This window comes from Xiphophorus maculatus, chromosome 1 (assembly GCF_002775205.1).
Source record: "Xiphophorus maculatus strain JP 163 A chromosome 1, X_maculatus-5.0-male, whole genome shotgun sequence".
NCBI classification, from domain to species: domain Eukaryota; kingdom Metazoa; phylum Chordata; class Actinopteri; order Cyprinodontiformes; family Poeciliidae; genus Xiphophorus; species Xiphophorus maculatus.
The window spans coordinates 17,819,764-17,839,153 of NC_036443.1; the positions used below are offsets into that span (position 1 = coordinate 17,819,764).

A 19,390-nucleotide genomic window follows, 5' to 3' on the forward strand; every position below is an offset into this window, starting at 1 on the left:
TTTTGTCTTGTTTTTCAGCCAAAATGAAGATCCAAATTGAAGGTAAGTTCAGATATGCTGGTGAAGATCCAGATCTGTTTCTTTAATAAAGCAACACAGAGCTGGACCTTGATGGCCACTTTAGTAACAAACCGGTTATTATCCTGATCCCACCTGTGTGATGACCTAATCAGACAAACACAATTGTTTTTGTTCTTATATTAAACAACAAAAAAAACTAAACAAAAAACAATAAATATTCTTGAGTAATTGTTTGAACTTTTTATCTTATATTTATGACATTTTCAGGATGTCTCCACTAAACCTTGAGTCTCTTTCATCCTCTGCTAAAGCTGACCTTGGTCTTTAACTTTTACACATAACTCCCCTCTACCTTTGCTACTCGTCCGCAACAACTCAGCAGATGTTTAGTCAGGCCAGCTTTAAGAGAATAAATACACCGGCATGTCTGTCAGATCCACTGTAAAATGTTTTCTATAATTTTAGAGGAGTATCTGCAGTCGGCCTGTAAGGACTATAATATCCAACAACAGTGTTCCTGTCAAATAAAAGCTTCAGAGAACCAGATAACGGACATTGAACTGCAGGGGGTAAATCTGACAGTGAAAGTTTTCCTCAGAGTGTTCTTCAGACATTTTAGTAAGTCCTGATAGCTTCTAGATTTTATTTTTATTTTTACCTTACAGGTTCTGGGACGGGGCCATTTTGCAACTGTTTATCAAGGGAAGCAAAGGGGAAGTGTGGTGGCTGTGAAAGTGTACACTGCAAACTGGAAGCATCAGTTTATTAATGAAAAGGGGGTTTATGAGCTTCCACTGATGAAGCATGAGAGGATTCTCCAGTTCTTAGGCACGGAGTGGAAACCAGACGACAGCAGCCTGCTCATTGTGCTTCAGTACGCTGAACATGTGAGTACGAAAAGGTCCTTTTATATTAACCATTCTGAGCTGCATAAAGGGTTTGGTTAGGGTAAATTACTTAGCTTGTTTTCAATTTGCTGAAAGATCAACATATAGGAAACAAAAAGGAAACGATCCTCATAAACAAAAAGGGTTTGTTGTTGCTAAAAGGTGACACTATTGGCAAATGTGTTATTTTATTAAGTGAAAGTCAGTTAAAGGGAAGCTCCTGTTTCATTGAATGTCCAGCAAATGACAGCGAGAGAAATATCTAAAACATCTAAAATACAGTTAGATATGAAGACGTTTAATTTCCAAACTCAACTTAATAAAAGATATTTTGTTAATTCTGTGAAGTCTGGATAGATAACTTGCTAAATGTGTGTGTGAATGTGCTTCTGAACCTACAGACATTTTGACATTTACAGAAAACCAAATGTTATTTGACATGAAGCGCAATGGTGTAGACGAAACTAGAGGGTAGCAAATAGTTATTAAGGCAAAACGTTTTGATTTTTGTTTGTCAGACCAAAGAAGATATATCGAGAGAATAAGTTTGTCCCTGAGTTCATTCACAAACAATAATCTGACCACTAATATTGCTTTTAGAATAAGGGCTAGTTTGTACCATACCTTCTTCTAGAGATTTCCACGAGAGCTTTTCCTTTTGTCCTGGGGTTGATATACACACTTTGGACCAAAAGATGTCCATTTCTGGGACGTGGGACCAGTCTCCTTCCTGTATCTTAACATCTGGTTTCAGAAAAATATGAATGAATATTTTTGTGATAGCCAGTTTTAGATTAATAACATTATTAAAGATATAAACAACTTCATCAATAGAGACTCTTCTTTCCTAATTTAGACTTTTAATCAACCTCGTATTTTGTAAAGCTGATAAAATGCTATTCTACCAACCAAAAGCAACATGCAAGAAAATGGTTGTTAGATATCTAAAAGAAAAAAGAAAGAAAGATCCAAGAGTGATCTACAGTACATCCCTCCTTTTATTTTTGTTTTGAATGTGGAGAGTTTACATTTCTCCAGCTCAAAGCAGGATTTATATTGCCCTTCTTTTTTTGTCCTCTGGACTGAGTGCCAAACTTCTTGAGTCCTGGACAGTCGTCTTGTCTTTGATTTCAGGGTTCTCTTCATTCCTTTCTGTGTAAACACGCCAGCAGCTGGATGCTGTCCATGAGGCTGTGCCAGTCCTTATCGGAGGGACTTTCCTATCTCCACTCTGACCTCCGCAGCAATGGTACTGGCCAGAATCCCACACCACAAAAATGTGTTTACATGTTCACATTGTAGTATTCACGCTAGACAGCCGAATCTGACGGTACTTAACCAATGACGTGTTCCTTTTAACCAAAAACGTACAGAAACTTGATTAGCCGGGTGATGAAATATGGATTCCTACTGCATGGTTTAGCAAAAATACTACAGTTTTACAGAGCTTACACAAAAAAAAAAAGTATAAATTTGCGTGTGCAGAAATCAGGGTGATTGTGCTGGAATTGTCTCAAAGAGTTACATTAATCACTTCTTCACACGCGAATGCCTCTTTAAATCATAAACAACTGATACCTAGTTGAGACATAATGTGATAACTTATCAAAATATCACCTGTCTTTCATGCAGCAGAGAAATGTGCTTCTTTTGCTAATGTTGCCAACAATAATAATAAGGATATAATAAACTGCAAGCAGGGTGAGGCTGACTAATATGGTCGGGTTCATCATAAATCTCACTGCCAAGCATCTTTCAGCTCATACCACTTTTAATAACTTTTAGCAATTTATCATCAGCAAATTATCCAGAAATCTAGACATAGCTCTCGCAAATGTTTACAACTGCAGATGTGCAGAATACAAGTCATTGCAGGAAAATGTGATTAAAAGGATGCATTTGAAATATCGGAGTCTTTCTCTTGCACAGATGTGCACAAACCTCCCGTTGCCCACAGAGACCTCACCAGCTCCAATGTACTGGTGAGAGCAGACGGGACTTGTGTCTTGTGTGATTTTGGATCCTCCACCATCCTACGTTCTTGTTCAGGACATCGCTTCTGGAGAAACCACTCCACAACCATGACGGTGAGATAATTTGTTGGGAATCAAAAATCCTACTACCAAATCGTGTCATTCAAAAAAAAAAAAAAACACTCAACAGAAAAGAAACAATCTGCACAATATAAGGCTAGGTGACGGATTTTATGTCTACTCAAGCTCTTTAAAGGAACCATGCTTCTTTTAAAATTCACAGGGTCATCTTCAGTTTTGCACGCTCAACTACATGTCCCCTGAGATCCTGGAGGGCTCTGTGAACCTCAGCAGCAGCTCATTTCTCCTGCAGGGTGACATCTATGCCTTAGGTCTGATTTTGTGGGAGATATGGATGCGCTGTTCTGATTTGTTTACAGGTAAGTTACTGTTGTAGCCAAAGTAATACATTGGTTTTTTGGAGCAGAGCTGCATTCTTTAGGGGGGTTTTATGAATCAAACCCAGATTAATTTCAGATCTACTAGTTGGTTCAGATACAATTTTACAACAACGTGAACCCATTTGTAAGATTGTCTCTATTTAAAGACCAATTCTGTTGTCATTGTTTGGGTTATAGTGTAGACCAATTTAAACAACCACAGTACAGAATTGAACATCTTATTTATAATATTTTATAATGGGACAGATTGGGACTTTTGATGTGAAGTTAAGTTGTTATAAACTTTTGATACATTATCTGCAGTACCTTGTGCCATCTTCATTTACTACCCAGTTAATTCACAGAAAGTTGAAGCCAACATCTAGTAAAAGAGTAATCAAATTGGAGTATTCTAGGATCTTAAAACAAATTCACAATAACAGACATTATAGTGATGAACGCCTTTTAAAAACCTTTTAATCATCATTATGCTTGAGTTTGATTTGGTCTTAGTCCTTCTTGGATTAGCAATTAGCCTCCAGGTCTAGGAACTACCTAATCTGGATTTATTCTACATAAAGATGACGCAACAAAAATGTTGAATTATATGCCCTTAAGTTCAGCCTTCAGGTGAAAAACATCTTTAGAAATGAGGTTTTGATGCTATGAAGTGTTGACCAGATGGTGGTGCTCCAGGACCGAATGTTCATACAGACCGCAGGCGTTCACCCTTTAACTCAGCTTCTCATTTCTCAATCAATTGTTATAAAAGTCCTAGATATTACGAGCGTGTCACAAAACACCTGTAAGAAATGTTCATCTGTTCAGAAGTTCCTCCCTAGATATTCCTAAAACCACCCAGTTATGCAGTTTGTACACACATCCTAACTGGTTGGTATGGCAGGTGGTTTAGTAAAAAATAATGATAAAATAAACTTTAAACTAATTCAACACTCTTTTTCTGTTTCCCCATGTGTGCACAGAAATGTTAAAAATGCACTTTTAGGATTGTGTGCTACAAAGAAAACAGAAACCCAGACAGTATCTGATAGGTTTGCTGCTCAAAGCTTGTTTTCCATATTATGTTCTTCAAAATCCTAAATCGTGCAAAACAGTTCATATTGTTGGAACAGATTACAGGTTGAATTCATTTCAGAGTCTGTGCAAACACTGTCCTCTACAGGGGGCGCTGTTCCAGAGCATCTCCTGCCTTATGAACTGGAGCTGGATGCCGATGTAACACTGGAGAGGCTCATCCTGTTTGTGTCTGAGATGGACAGGAGACCCTCCATTCCTGGAAACTGGGAGATGTTACCACAGGTATTAACCGAGACTTTGCTCTCGCTCATGGCTGTGAGGTTGAATATCAACAGTATGACACGTTGGCTGGAAACTAACTACACCTTTTACAGGGACTTGGGCTAAAGGAGCTGCTGACAGACTGCTGGGACCGAGACACAGACGCTCGGCTGTCAGCTCCGTGTGTCGTAAACAGATTAATGTCTCTGTAACCTTTTAAACGCGATGATTTTTGTTCCTTTTTTTTTTCTTCCAAGTTGATACATTTATGGATATAAAGATAATGGTTCCCGTTTTGTCTCACCGCTGTTTGTTGTAGTTTCTCATTTTTTGCTTGCTATGTAATCTGATCGCATGAACTTTCAATAAAGACGTTTTTAATTGAGGTTTGAGTATTTATTGTTCTATCAGAGTTTATTTTTATTCATTTTTTTATTTAGAAAAAAAATAGTCACACATCGTGAAGACGCTAGCAAAAAACAAAATTACATAAAACAAAATAATGTGAAAATTTGCTGGGGCAGTAATCGCCCCAGCATTAAATGCTATTTAATGTGAATATTGGTGAATATTATATTGTGTGTTGCATTGAAGCATAATGAACGAGTTCCACTGTCTTTTCCATCCTGCACAACTGTTTTTATTATTATTATTATTATTATTATTATTATTATTATTATTATTATTATTATTATTATTATTATTATTATTATTATTATATCTTTTGATTTTATGTGACACATTCTTCACACTGGTTTAAAGGAGGTACGCAAAACCAAGAGATGTATTTGGCAGAAAAGTGCGAGGAACGTCCGGCAATTTGTGTGACTAAATTTGTGCATCTCGGGCTCATTTGGGTTCAATATAGCAGCAGTTCTTGGAAAATAAGATGCATATTTTAATGTGCATCGTCATAGCAGTAAAATTACTGGATTGGCTATGTATTACAAATTTCTCCTCTTGAAATCTAACATTCCTTTTTATGAAGTTAATATTGTTTTTTTGTTTGTTGTGTTTAATTTTGTCTATTTAAAAAAAAAACCCAAAGGGATCATTAAAATGTATTATAAGTAAGTATTAAGAGGTCATTTAATGCATTTAATAGTTAAAGTTTAATTTTTGATCAATTTCTAAGCCTGGCTCATTTTACACAATGAAATGTTTGTTTTGTTTGTTTCCTCATAAACGTTCGTTTTAATAAAGGGCGTATCAGAGGATAAATGAGTAAGGCTTACTTTTTCTGACTGGTAAAACATCAGGAAACACGGCTGAGTGATGTGGGGGAAGTGGGTTCAATCTGACCGGCAGGGCAGCACATTCCGGACATATTTCCCTTCTCGTGTGCTGCTCAGTCAATAATGAGTCCTCGGAAAAGCCAAAAATGATTCCTGATGGGCGTGACGCGCCGGGATGTTGGAATAAGGAGGCTCCACCCATCTTTCTGGACCATGTGGTTCCCTGTTGCTGAGCCCATAAGCTGAGAGGGAAACAGATGCAACAGTAGCTGTCAGGATGGCTGAGATCTTTGTTAGCGTGTTTATCTGCGCTGCGACTTCGCTCTTGCTCCTATAACTCTCTATATGGGCAACCCTAAGCCTCCCTGCGCCAGCTTTCGCAACAAACTCTGTACAATTTGGGGATCCAGTGAAAGCTCCTGACAGCTGCGCTCCGTGCCCAGGGGAGGATGGGCAGACGTGAGTCGCACAGCAGAGGCGCGATGAACTCCAGCCACCTCTCCGTGCTCGGCTGCCTGCAGGACTCGGCGTCCAGCGGCCACCACCACCACCACCAGCACCACCTCGGCGAGCAGCTCCGTGGGACGGACAGCGGTCACCCATGCGGCGCAGACAGGAGGCAAAGGAAGGCGGACCTGGCCGCGGCGGCAGCGCCGGTGGAAGTGAAGAAGCACCAGCATAAACACAACCTGAAGCACCGCTATGAGGTGATGGAGACGCTGGGAAAAGGCACCTACGGCAAAGTCAAAAAAGCGGTGGAGAGAGCCAGCATGAGAACAGTGAGTAATGTAATAGTTGTAGGATTTATATTTTGTACACGAAATAGTTTCTAAAATGTAGCAGTGAAGCAATCAGTTTTTGAAATGTTGCAAGGGCGTCTTTAGAAAGTTTTTTTTTTTTTAAGGAAGGACAAATGGGAGGTGGGCTGATAATCACGAGGTGGTTCACCAAACCAAAATGTTTGACAACAAAATAATTAAATACAAATCTCTGTAGAATCACAGTGTTCAAACAACCAAATAGTTTCTGAGTTCATGTTTTTAAGCACATGAATCCCAGGTTCCAGATGATGCCATTGTGAGGGATGAACATACAAAAGGGGGGCCAGATGAAGGACAAAACAGAAATACATATAATCAGATGTTGCTCTGTTGTCTACTAAATTCATGAACCAGGGGTGTGTCATTAAATTTGTAACCACCCATTTGGTGGGGGGCTTAGGTGACGCTTTGTGGTCCCTGTGTCTATATCTGCTTGCTGTGGTTCTTAATTATTGATGCTGAATGCTTGCTTCCTGTTCTGCCAGGCTGAAATGCCTTTGCTCTGACTCACTCAGTGCTTGGGGTAAGAACCCTACAATCAGCCTCCAACAGTGGTTTGACCCAGTTCACCGGAAACCAGCAAAAACCAATCTTATGCATTGACAGATATTGTCTATTTTACTTCCGAACTGCAGATTCTGACAGTGGGCAGATTACTTGTTTTAATGGTGGATTTCTGCTGCAATCTGACCACCAAGAGGCACAGTGCTTTTATCTCTACCCTCTGTTTTGGACAACAAACACATGCCAGTAGTGGGAAGCTTTTGGGAAATTAGAGCTTGGAATTTGTGCTTGACACTTCACCTCTAACGCTAAGCATCTAATTGGAATGGGAGAAAACAAGGGTTGAAGAGGAGCTCTTGAGTGTGTGTGTGTGTGTGTGTGTATGCGTGTGTGTGAGCAGGGTGAGAGGGTTTGTTAGGACATGGGGAAAATGCTGAATTCCTTGTGCCATTAGCCAGCGCATACCAAGGATTCTTTGAAACAAAACGGACATTATTTTTGGAAACAAGGCCAGGGGGCTGTTGTTTGAGCTCAGCAAAAAGGGCAGAGGAGGAGAAGGTAGAGGAGAGTTTTACAGCAAATTGAAGATGAGACAGTGGTTTTAGATTTGGGATCAGAATTACCAACGTGCCAGAAACATCACAGGATTAGAACAAAACTAATAAAAAAATATTTAAAAAATGAAAGATTCAGATTAAGATTTGACTAATTATATATGTGTCTGATGTGCTTTATTCCTTAATATATAATTGTATCAGATGTGTATAGGTCCTAAGTTGTACTGCAATATTTTAAAAGAAAAACAACAGTTCTGTTTTGCATTGTCTTGCAAGACCATTGTCTTTACACCAAGCAGAGGCTTGGAAAAATTGTAATTATTATTAAATTAAATTATAATTATTTTATGTTCCAACATGTTAGAACAACGGACGTGAATATATTTTGATGGGAATGACCAACAGAAAAAGGCTCAGAATTTTTTCATGAAAAAGGAAAATTATACGTGCTTTACATTTTTTTTAAATGAAGAGAAACATGAAAAATGCATTGTGTTCAGCACCCGAGTGAACCTGCAAATTTATAAAAACACTGCGCCCACGGCTGAAGGTATTTTGCCAAGTCTTAAAAAGTTTACTTCCAGGATAGTCCTGCTTTTAATGCTGTGATCTTCCCACCAGCTCTTTTTCAATGTCTGACTTTCCAGACTTGGAGCAAATTACAAATCCAACTTTTTCAGGTTTTCAAATCGCAAAAGAAAAACATGGCAAAAAGGATCTTCACATTTACCGCTTATTGCATTTTTTGAACACCTCAGTATATTTTAATAGAATCCCAAAGCCAAATCCTCTGCTTCCCCCCTGAATGAGATGATGAAGACCTATTTCTTTTAACGTCAAATTACTACAGTGTGCCTGTCTTGGTCCAGATCCCTGTAAGCAGCACATAGCACAGTTTGTAATTCTTGGCTATGAAAGGAACAGCTTAAGGCTCTGTGTTTAGCCGAGCACTGAGGTCCAGGGTCTGTTTGGCAACGATCCCATCTAATCCCACAGCTAAATCTTTCGCAGATGCTTTAGTGACTCTTGGGATGCATATGTGTGCCTCTCCATGTATGTCCATGTCAGGAAATCTTAGACTTCAATGATGACTTGACACAGAAAACCATGTCAGTTTTTCAGCCTCCTGAAGAAGAGAGAAAGGAGGATGGAGCTGTAAACTCGTTACTCTCACCCCGAAATAGCCTCTGGATTTCTACCTCTTTTGCTCTCACCTAAAGCACAACTCTGATCAGCTCTCAGTGACTCATGCAAGTTGCAGCTTATGTTTCCTGCATTTGTAAAGCAGCGATTCTAATCTCAGAATTTGTCACTCAGCTCATTATTTGGAAGAACAATGAGGCACAGCGGTGCTTCTGATATCTGCACACAGCGGTGTGAGCTCATACAAGTGCACACATTCTCAATCTTCCCCTACTGAAACTTGTCAAGAAGGGTGAGCAATGCCCTCTTTATGCAAATGTTCAGTGGCTAATGCTAGGCTAATGTTGACAGCAAAACACAACTTGTTTTTGCTCTATAATTTGTCCTGCTATTTCCTTTCCATTTGTTCTTTATGCAAAATTTGATTCAGCATCTCATTTTATCCATCCATTTGTTTTGTATAATTTCCTACTAGATATATTCTGTCAATAAAACACACCTGGGTGACGAAGTATTGATTTTCACTGCTGGATTTCACAAAAATATAAAGTTTTTATAGACACAAGAAAACTGGTAATCCTGACTTGTGTGTGTATCAGTGTTAATGACGTCGGACGTACAGCGTTTGACTTGTGTCAGTGTAGATTCTGCAGTATTCAGGTCCCATCCCAATTTGCCCTGATTCTCTTCACAAATCACTTCCGTGTGTTTTAATGTTGACAAATCTTCCTGCTATCCATGCAGTGTTTTCCCATACTGTGGAACAAACACCTCCAAAAATAAATGTCAGTGGAAACTTGTTTTTGGAAGGATAGCCTCTATCTTAATTAAATATTGATTTACAATAATTTAGGAAAACAAATGCAAAAAAACCCCACATTGCTTTACAGGTGACAAATTACATCTGAAGTAAGTTTGATTGATTTCACAAAATGAAAACTCTGTCTATTGCATTTAAATGGTGAAATAAAGGGTTTCTACTAATGAATTCCACTTGTCACACTATTCCTTTGTTGCTCTGGCTATTCAGGTCAGCAAATCACTAGCTAGCCAAAACTGGACAAGTGCCATTCGGCTGATAACTGCTCAGCATATGGACTGCAGAGTGCAGCCCAGCAATGGAGATTTTAACTTCAGCACAAAATCTCAGTTAATGTGGGAAAATGTCTCTAAATGTCTCCAGTTTGACCGTCGAAAATGCAAAGCATTCCCAAAAGCAGCAATTTCCCTTCATTACGTAGCTTCCTCATCAATTATGGAAGGTCAGGCCAGTCGCAGGAATTCAGTGGCTTGTGTTCGCCTTGCACGACTGCAGCAAACGGAGCGTGTGAATTGTGTCTTCCTGTGTCCCGTAGACATTTTTCCAGCAGCTGAGAATGCTACAAGAGTGACCTTGGGAAGGAGCTATGAGGACGCTCAGGGGGCCGATGTGATATTTAAGCAGCAACATCATCTGTGTGTTTAAATGTCAACTCTGCTTGTGCACATCTTGTGGTGTGTATTAATCTAAAGTTAAATTCTGACGTCTGCTCTTTGCTCCTCTCCTTCGTGATATTTCTGTTAGAGTTCCTCTATCCAGAGCCGTTTAGTGGCTCATGTCGGGGGAGATCTGTTGTGGTGCTCCTGTATGTGTGGATTTAGGAGGTTGGGGGGCCTACATTGGGGTACAGCATGAGTCTGGGATTAAAGAAGAGGAGTGTTAACTCCACAGCTGTCAACCTTCTGCTTCTGAGTGTGCTCACTTCCCTGGACAGCAGCCTCTAAACCAACATAATCACCTCTAATACCCACAGATTTTATTTGTGCAAGAGAGTGTGTATAACTGTGCTTCTAGTATGCATGTAAGCTTGTGCAAAAACACAGATTTTTAGAAGTTAAAAGAAAAATAAACCGTATCACCCAGTTTCCCACGTGGTACCTCCAGGACAAGCTTTGCAAAGATTAAATTCATTTTGAACATTTTTTTATACTCAGTTGTACGTTTCCATTCCCAGGTGGCAATCAAGTCGATCCGAAAAGAACGCATCACCGACAATCTGGACCGGATTCACATCCAGAGAGAGATTGAGATCACCTCCTCACTCCGACACTCCAACATCATACGCTTCCATGAGGGTAAGATCCTGTTGCATAAGTAGAGGGAGGCATAAATATCACTTATTCAAGTGATATTATGTTCACTCAGCTCACATAAATATTTTGTCTTCATTGTTCTTGAAGACAAAAACAACAATGACTTTATCCAACTAAGATTGATCTAGTGACTTAGATGGCTTCCTGATCTGTGCATTTAAAAAAACAATTTTTTTCCCAATACAACTTAAATCGCATTGATACTTATTAATGTGTGACTTTACATAAAGTCACACAGATAAATTAAGATAAATTATGTTATCTCTCTCACATAATTTCTTCATATTTTTCCATAATGCACAAAATGCTCTCGAAAATTGACCCAAGTAGATCTACTGTAGGTCGTTCTTAAAATTTCTACATTTAGAACTCTGCAGAGCTGAGTAAATTAACATTTTTCTGAGCATTTTACATCTATTATCCATAGTTGAAATTAAATTTCATTGATATTTGACTGCACATATCATCGGAGTGAAAAAAGGGGGTTTTAATCCCTGTTTTTAACAAGCTCATGAAAATTAATCTAAAAAAATGTTTGTCCATCCATCTAAATAAACAGTGTTTGTTTGTGAACCCCCAAGTCAACAGAAATATCTACAGTAAACTCAGTAAATTTCTATATTTACTGTAAAAAAAAAAAATATCAAATTGGGTCTGTACTCCCCTAATTCAAGTCTCGAAAAGTCTGGAATTAGATCATGAAAAATGAGTGGAAACCCTGCCTGTGCCTTGCGTTCTGTGTTGACAGTTTTCGAGAGCCGGGATAAGATTGTGATAGTGATGGAGTACGCCAGCAGAGGGGAGCTGTACGACTACATACAGGAGAGGAAGCGACTGCCGGAAACAGAAGCCAGAAGCATCTTCAGGCAGATTGCTTCAGCCGTCCACTACTGCCACAAGGTCAGACACCCAAACGCTCCTCAAATGTGCCACAGAAACTGAGTATAAACTGGGGCAACACATGATCGCACGTGGCGAGTATTCAGCTGAGCGTTAGTAAATACTGTAATGCTAAATCCACTAAATCCTAATCATAATACTGTGCTGAAACCTGACTTTAGTTTCAGATCTCTCTGGTTTTGGAGCACATTAGGCTCTGATTGCTGTTTGCAGTCACATATTTACATATTCACCGACCTCCTTTATGAAATGGCGAAGAACCAAATCCTTCTTTTCTGTTGTTGATGTCAACATTAAATTAGCAGCTTTGCCAAAAAGCAGGAATTACCAGGGAAATGTCTAAATCCAGTTAATACACAGCAGCAGCTAGAGAGAAGCTGTGCCTGACAGTCAGCTGAGCTGGAAGTAACAAATGCATTTTGTTACTTGTTGATTTTTCACAAATTCAACATATTAAACTCAAATTAACATCCAACTCCTGCTGTTTGCAGGGAGGAGAGAATTTGCTGTCCTGCTGCTCTTAAGTATATTCTTAAAATAGAAACAAATGTTCTGGCATGAATGAATAATTGAATGTGCTGCCGAAGTATGCAGGGCACACTGAGGTATTTTCAGCACTTCCAGAGCTTTCTGTTCCATAAAATGAGTCATGATGAAAATAAGGATAAACCGATTTATCAAATATACTAGTTTTGTTTTTGGATGTTCACGAGAACAATAATATTTATAGTAATAAACTTGCATAAAGACTTTGACTATGTGCAGAAAACACATTGTGGAGACATGGGTCATTTCCTTCACAAAAGTGCACCAAAGAGGATGAAATTAATGAAAGAATGGAGTCTCTGAGTTTCTTTGCGTCACTCGACTTCCTGGGTGGTCATACATATCTATTGAGGCCTTGTCTTTTCCTGTGAATCACTGCCAACTCAGTATCTATGGAAACACTCAATCCTTCAACAAACCTTTCCTCCAAAAGGAGCTGAAAGTAGTTTTTTTTTTCGCCTCTGATTTTCCAGACTCCACATGTCTCCTGACTTGTTGGCACCAGTCAGGAGATTGAGTCATCGCCAGATTTAAAAAAAAAAAAAAAAAAAAAGCCCAAACTAATTGTTTCTCTGCCTGAGAACCTGCCTCAACGTTCTGGTGTTCTGTCTCTGCTCTCTTGCAGAATGGTGTCGTGCATCGAGACCTCAAGCTGGAGAACATCCTTTTAGATCAAGATTTAAATGTAAAGGTAAGGCTGAGCAAATCCAGCTAATTATATTTGAAAAACATCATCAAGTCAGATCAGCTTTCTGATCTGACTTAATGCTGTTTAATATTTGTTCAGAATCAACACATTACATTCGAAATTAACTTTTATTTAAATTAATTTTGATAAACATCCCACCCCAAAAAACAGGTAAACTTTTGCATGAAAACAGTTTTTCACCAATGGAGCGATATGTATAGCTCTCTATCAAAAGATAGAAAAAAGGTGAACATTCTGAACATGCGTGTAAAGACTTTATCCCCTCTGTAATAACAATGTTATTTTTATACTATCCGCACCGAACCCCAGTAAACATTGTGCAGAGTCTTATAAAGTTACCCAGGGGATGTTTTCTTGCCTTGTCTGGACGTTACTGGCCTTATATGGGAGCCGTTCATGGCCAAAGGGGAACGCAAAGAATCCAGCAGCAATCTGGGCAGACAGTTAAAAAAATGTTTAAAAAAGCAGTATGTGCAGACTTCCCAGCAGTTCTTCATTCATTACTTACCTAACCTAAACAAGCTCACCACACTGACCTCTCACACCATGTGCTGCAGGAAATGACCAACACTCATGTGTTTGTCTTATGTCTGCACAATAGAAAAATGCTTAATGGCATGAGTAAGAACATGGCATGTTTTAAATAGTTCGAGTCTGGGTCAGTTTAGACTCTTGTGTGCATTGCTGTGTCTGACTGCAGTGAAAACTTTAGGAAAATTAGCAAATTATGACGACAATTGATCACTTTCACTGTGGAAAACTGTCCTTAAAGAAGGACACTTTGCAGAGCAAATAACATTTCTGAACGATTTAGCCAACCTGTTCAGAATTTTTGAATAAATTATGGGTTTATTCAATAAATTAGAATATTCTAATTTATTGAATATTAGAATCTAATTAGAATATTAGACCCATTCAATAAATTAGAATATTATTAAAAGGTTTGTTCATTTTAATAAGCCTATCACCAAATGAAACATATTATATAAATGAATTAGTCAAGACTTGTGTTTTAACATCTGTGTTTCTTTTAATCATGATGATTTTCTGCTAACAGCTAACAAAAACACGACATTTAAGATCAAAATATTACATCAGACCACTAAAAAACAGAAATATGGTTTTAAAACATTAATACCTGCTTAAATGTCGTTATTTATCAAAAGGTACTTTTAATCTGACAAGCAAGAGTCATCAGGACATATATTCTAATTTACTGAATTTGACAGCATGTTGGCATAGCACATTAAACCTCACATTGACCTCAATGTGCAATCAATAACACTTTAATGTATGTGTTACTGCAGACAAAAAAGTAAAGTACATATGGTTCAAAGTTTTGATATTCTGCTTAGTTTTTCATTTTTTGCAGATCTTCACCTCTAATATTTGTATGTTGGAGTTAAGCTGGTTTACTTGGTCTTTCTAAAGTTTTCTAGCATCTATTAATAAACTTGGACATCACGTGAAGCCATCTGAGACGTCTAAACCTTGTTGGAACAAGTGAAGGAACGTTATGATCATGCATCTCAAACACACACTGTTATTGCCACTGTATAAATAAATAAAGGCCACAGAGCTACGTTGTATACACAATGTCACCTTCTGTATTTAGGTCTCTGTTGTTGTGGGCCTTCGTATGATGGAAAAAATGTTGGCATGTATTTTTAACACCAGAGCTTGTGATAGTGGGCTGGTGTGCATGTTAATAATCTCTTCAGATAGAGTCGGGGCACTGTGTGTGTGGTTATGTCTCCTCGCAGCCTGGATGAGTGGTTGTTCCGTTACGTAAGCGTGCAAGCAGCACCAGGTTGATGTTTTTGGCTCTTCTCTTTCCCTGCTCGCACATTAACTGACAAAAATCTTCACAGAGCTATTTTTGGACCATTTAAAATAGCTGTGAGTTATTGTGCTTTCAGTATATGACTACATTCGTAGAGAATAGACACTGAAAAGGAATCCAGATTCCAGGATGTGAGTGGTAACTTGAATGTGCACGCAAGCCGAAAGTTTGCGTTTTTGTAATGTTATTGTGTTTATTGTTTATGTTGTTTTGTTTTCCGTCTTCTCTCTGCAGCTTGCCGATTTTGGCCTTTCCAATAATTTCCAGACGGGCTCCCTGCTGCAGACCTACTGTGGAAGTCCTCTCTATGCTGCTCCAGAGATAGTCAAGGGGCTGCCGTACACCGGACCAGAGGTGGGCCAGTCTACATGGTGGCCTAAAACACCAGTTACTGGGAATGTAATTTCTGTAGGATAGATCAAAATTATTGTTTGAACTTTGGGATTTCTAAATGCAGTGTGAAAAAGTGCTTTTGGAAATAGTTTCCCCATCACTACTTCATATGGCAGCAAATAACTTTTGATTTCATCAATCTCATCATGGATAGGATCCCAATTATATATCTTCCTGAGATCACACAGCCTTAATTCTGCCTGTTTTCTTTCTGATTTTTAGTTATATGTGAATATAATGTGTATATTGTATATATATGCTTATTCTTCCAGATATGTGGTTATATCATTTTTCAGATATTTCACAGACAATGAATCGGTCAATATCCTCTCTATGTAATAATACTTCCCAGTTTCCTTCTTTCACATCCCTTGTCTTTCTTCCTGTTGTGTTATTTCCTTTTCTTACTCCTGGTATGGCACTACGTCAGCTTTTGTTGTTCCACCGGATTTCCTGCTTGAGCATAACTGAAGTTTACGTGAATAAATTCATTACATCGTTACTTTATATCTGTTCTGCATTCTGTGTTTCATCTGCGTTTTGCTGCTGTTAGCCTGCTTTTTATGATAAAAATCACAGCAGCCTTTGGTTTGAATAAAGTTGTGGGCACAATTTTATTTGTCAGAATGCACCCATTGAAAGTGATCACTCCAAATGGATAATAAAAAAAATATGAACTCACAAACAAACCCTTTACGAAGATCAATGCAAAAAATATTTTGTTGCATTGATATTTCTCACATAAAGCTCACTGTTCTAATAGAAGACATTAATTTACTCTTGTTGTGTGTTAGGTGGACTGCTGGGCTCTCGGGGTACTGTTGTATGCTTTAGTTTACAGCAGTATGCCTTTTGATGGGGCAAATCACAAAAAACTGACTGAGCAGATCAGCCAAGGCCACTACTGCAGACCCAACCCGCCTTCAGGTAAATCAATAAAACATTCACCTCCAATAAAACGTCTTTAAGGTGTATCAGCTGTGATTGCTTTGTGTTAAGCCTCTTTAAAAAGCTGTTGATCTGTTCCTCCCAGACGCCTGTGCCCTCATTGACTGGCTGCTGACGGTACGTGCAGATGAGAGGGCCACGATCGAGGATGTAGCCCACCACTGGTGGGTAAACTGGGGCTACGATGAGAGTGTATGCGACTGCCCCACATCTCCGCACCAAGAATGCCCTTCCCCCTTGCTGGCCCGCTACATCGACTGGCAGAATCAGGTCGGCAAAGCTGGCGAAATGACATCTGACCCTGGAAGCAGGACTTTGGACTCCTCCTGTCGTCCTCAGCTAACATCAAACTCATTTTACTTCAGTTTACCTTTTAAAAATGACTGTGGAGGAGGAGCAAGGGTCCGTGAAGGAGCTTCTAACCTCAGAAAGTCACGCAAGGAGAATGCAATTCCACAGACCGCCATGGGAGCCTGCACTGATATTGGTTCAGCAGCTGTGTCTCCTGCTCCAATGGCCACTTCCACCCCAGAAAGAAGAAAACCCAAAGGCATTCTGAAGCATCAGAGGAGTTTAGATTCAGTTTTTCACAACTCTCCAAAAGAAAACTCTTCCTCCCAAATGTGCAATACTCTCCCTCACCCTCATCGGACACAAACACTTGTTCACACGCGTGCAGATGTCTTGTCTAAAACCCTTCCTCACCCACCTACGTTCAGTCAGCCTTCTTCTAAGATGCCAAAGAAAGGAATACTAAAGAGTCGGGGCTCGGGTTATAACTTGGCCCCTGATCGAAATTGTTCTGGAGAAAGAGTACAAGAGAGCGATGCAGATCAGTCAGGTTCCCACAAGACTTTCCCGGCTGCAGAAGAGAGTCCCAACATGCGAACAGAGGCAGTAAGGAGACGGAAAGGTATTCTGAAACGTAACGGCAAGTTCTCTCGCAGTCTGGATCTTCCTGACAATCCCAATTCATCTGACTGTTTGGCACCTGCAGTGTTCCCCGAGGCCCTCCAGCAGCTCTTGCCGTCCTCAGGGGATGCCGAGGGCCGACGCAGCCGTCCCTCCAGTGTGATCAGCGAGGACAGCCTCTTCTCCTCTGATTCCTTTGATCTGCTGGACCTCAGTGCTCAGTCACAACCAGGGATTTTCTCCCAGGGGCGGCGGCACAGTGGCGGCGGCTCTGAGGAGAACGAGGCGGACGAGGTTAAAGGAAACAAAAAAGGACAGAAATAATAAATTAATGGATCTGTGATACTGTGATAACCAGTACCTGTTGTGTTGAAAAGAGTGAAGGATCCTGATCTCTGGAACACTGCAATTGCTGACATTAACTGGGAATGTGAAGCACCATTTGTGATCGTATTTGCACCTACAAGCACATGACCAAGGGGGTCCACCAGCCACCTCTGAGATCAAATCTGCTCACTTTGATATCGTCTGCACAGTGAAACATCACCTACTGTACGCAATGCATGTGAACTAGAAATGTGAGGACCAACAAATGTTAGTTTTTAAAAGTTTTCCAAAACTTTTAAAACTTTTTTTTGAGTTATCTTTAAGTGCACAGTTCAGATATTTGTTTACAGTGATAACCCTTTGCGATGTCCACAACTCAACGTATTTACACGACAGTATTTGCAATTGATCTAATTAGCTTTTTTTTTTAATTTCAGATGCAAATATTAACTAAACTGACTTGTGTATAATATTTATGAACAAAATTGGTTTTTACTTTATGAGCCTTATATGAAATTAATTGATTCTGGCATATTAGGATATTTTATTACGCAGATTTAAGGCCCCTTTGTTGTTATGGTGGAAACCTTTGCCTTATTACAGCCAGGTTTTCATCTAATGTTTCTTCTTGTGCAATTCTGCTCATGAGATATGTTTTGACGGGAAGGATTAGAGATTAATTTGTGACAGGAGCCAGGTGTTCAGCTACTCTGAAGTGCATTAAGGGCAATTTATATTTTATTTTGTGTTGCAATACTAAATAAGAAGATGAATTAAGCAGTAAAAGTAGTTCTGCTTCCTTTAACACCTGTATTTATTCCTCACAGTGTTGACTGTGTGCAATTTGCTCATTTGTACCTGAACAGATTAATGAGTTGCAGATTGTTTTTTTTGTTTTGTTTTGTTTTGTTTTTATTTTTGCTGTAACCACACTTGTGCTGCTGTGGACGTTTAAGGTGATCTGTGCAAAAAGATGTGCTTTATAAAAAAAAATAAGGATATTCCTTGTGTTGACCTATTTTATACTTGTTCTGCAACAGTTAATAAATTATTTGAATCAATACGTTGTCAAACTTTCATGTTTTATTCTGGTGAGAAAGCAAAAAAAGCACAAATCTGAAAATGAACTTGAGCCATTTAAAAACATGTGCATCAAGCTCATTATAATAAGTCATAGCGTAACATAATTAAAGGAACATTACAATAAAACATTAAACTTCCCACTGAACTTTTACTATTTACTTTTCAGTTCTTGTGTCCCGAGGAAACTGGTTCGGCTCAACAGACTGGCTTCATTTTCTTTGAGCAAAAATAGTTTTTCTAAAGGAAAAGCAGTGAGTACAAGTTGCTGACATTTTTGGTCATTTTGTTTAAAGAGAAAAAACAAATCAAATGTAAAAGAAACTGCTTGGAAAAAAGTAAGCAGTCAGCCATTAATGAAGATGGATTTATTTTTCCTCTTTTGTTTTCTCTTTTGTTGAAAATATTCTCATAAGTCTCCCCTTTGGGGTCTCTGCAATATTTTAAAGTGTATTAAAATGGTTTCAATTTAATTATCTTATATATAGGCCATAAAGCGCTAAATATGTTCAGATTTTCCATGCCAGGTCACAAAATGCATTTCTTTTTGTGAAACACGCCGGTGGCAGTAATTTGTTCCATGATTTGTAGTTCTAGCTGGAGTGTTTGGGTATTATGCAGTGATAAAACTGCAACCCCTGCAGTGCAGGGAAGCAATAAAATATATCAACAGGAATCTAGTGCCAGACATTCAGTCTCCTTGCTGACCGGCAAAATAA

The 19,390-nt window shown here is 39.0% G+C and overlaps 2 protein-coding genes across 2 annotated transcripts; both read left to right on the forward strand.

The window, feature by feature from the left end:
• The first annotated feature begins 818 nt into the window (after positions 1–818).
• LOC106700019 (bone morphogenetic protein receptor type-2-like) lies at positions 819–4,988 on the forward strand. Its single transcript, XM_023341879.1, has 6 exons — positions 819–908; positions 2,043–2,157; positions 2,838–2,995; positions 3,165–3,321; positions 4,505–4,641; positions 4,734–4,988. Exons 1-6 carry the CDS (start codon positions 819–821, stop codon positions 4,830–4,832), a joined length of 756 nt encoding a protein of 251 aa, XP_023197647.1. The 3' UTR covers positions 4,833–4,988.
• Positions 4,989–6,108: 1,120 nt separating this feature from the next.
• On the forward strand, positions 6,109–18,652 carry LOC102219001 (NUAK family SNF1-like kinase 1). The gene is made up of 7 exons (XM_005811228.3): positions 6,109–6,634; positions 10,875–10,995; positions 11,762–11,913; positions 13,085–13,150; positions 15,246–15,365; positions 16,199–16,331; positions 16,438–18,652. Exons 1-7 carry the CDS (start codon positions 6,305–6,307, stop codon positions 17,586–17,588), a joined length of 2,073 nt encoding a protein of 690 aa, XP_005811285.2. The 5' UTR covers positions 6,109–6,304; the 3' UTR covers positions 17,589–18,652.
• The last annotated feature ends 738 nt before the right edge of the window (positions 18,653–19,390 follow it).

What these genes read in the sequence shown, in the direction of transcription:
- LOC106700019 (XM_023341879.1), top strand. Translation starts at nt 819, where the DNA reads ATGAAGCATGAGAGGATTCTCCAGTTCTTAGGCACGGAGTGGAAACCA. An exon ending in TGCTTCAGTACGCTGAACAT is followed by an intron (nt 909 to 2,042) that starts GTGAGTACGAAA and finishes CTTTGATTTCAG; the next exon opens with GGTTCTCTTCATTCCTTTCT. An exon ending in ACTGGGAGATGTTACCACAG is followed by an intron (nt 4,642 to 4,733) that starts GTATTAACCGAG and finishes CACCTTTTACAG; the next exon opens with GGACTTGGGCTAAAGGAGCT.
- LOC102219001 (XM_005811228.3), top strand. Translation starts at nt 6,305, where the DNA reads ATGGGCAGACGTGAGTCGCACAGCAGAGGCGCGATGAACTCCAGCCAC. An exon ending in ATCAAGATTTAAATGTAAAG is followed by an intron (nt 13,151 to 15,245) that starts GTAAGGCTGAGC and finishes TTCTCTCTGCAG; the next exon opens with CTTGCCGATTTTGGCCTTTC. An exon ending in TGCCGTACACCGGACCAGAG is followed by an intron (nt 15,366 to 16,198) that starts GTGGGCCAGTCT and finishes GTTGTGTGTTAG; the next exon opens with GTGGACTGCTGGGCTCTCGG.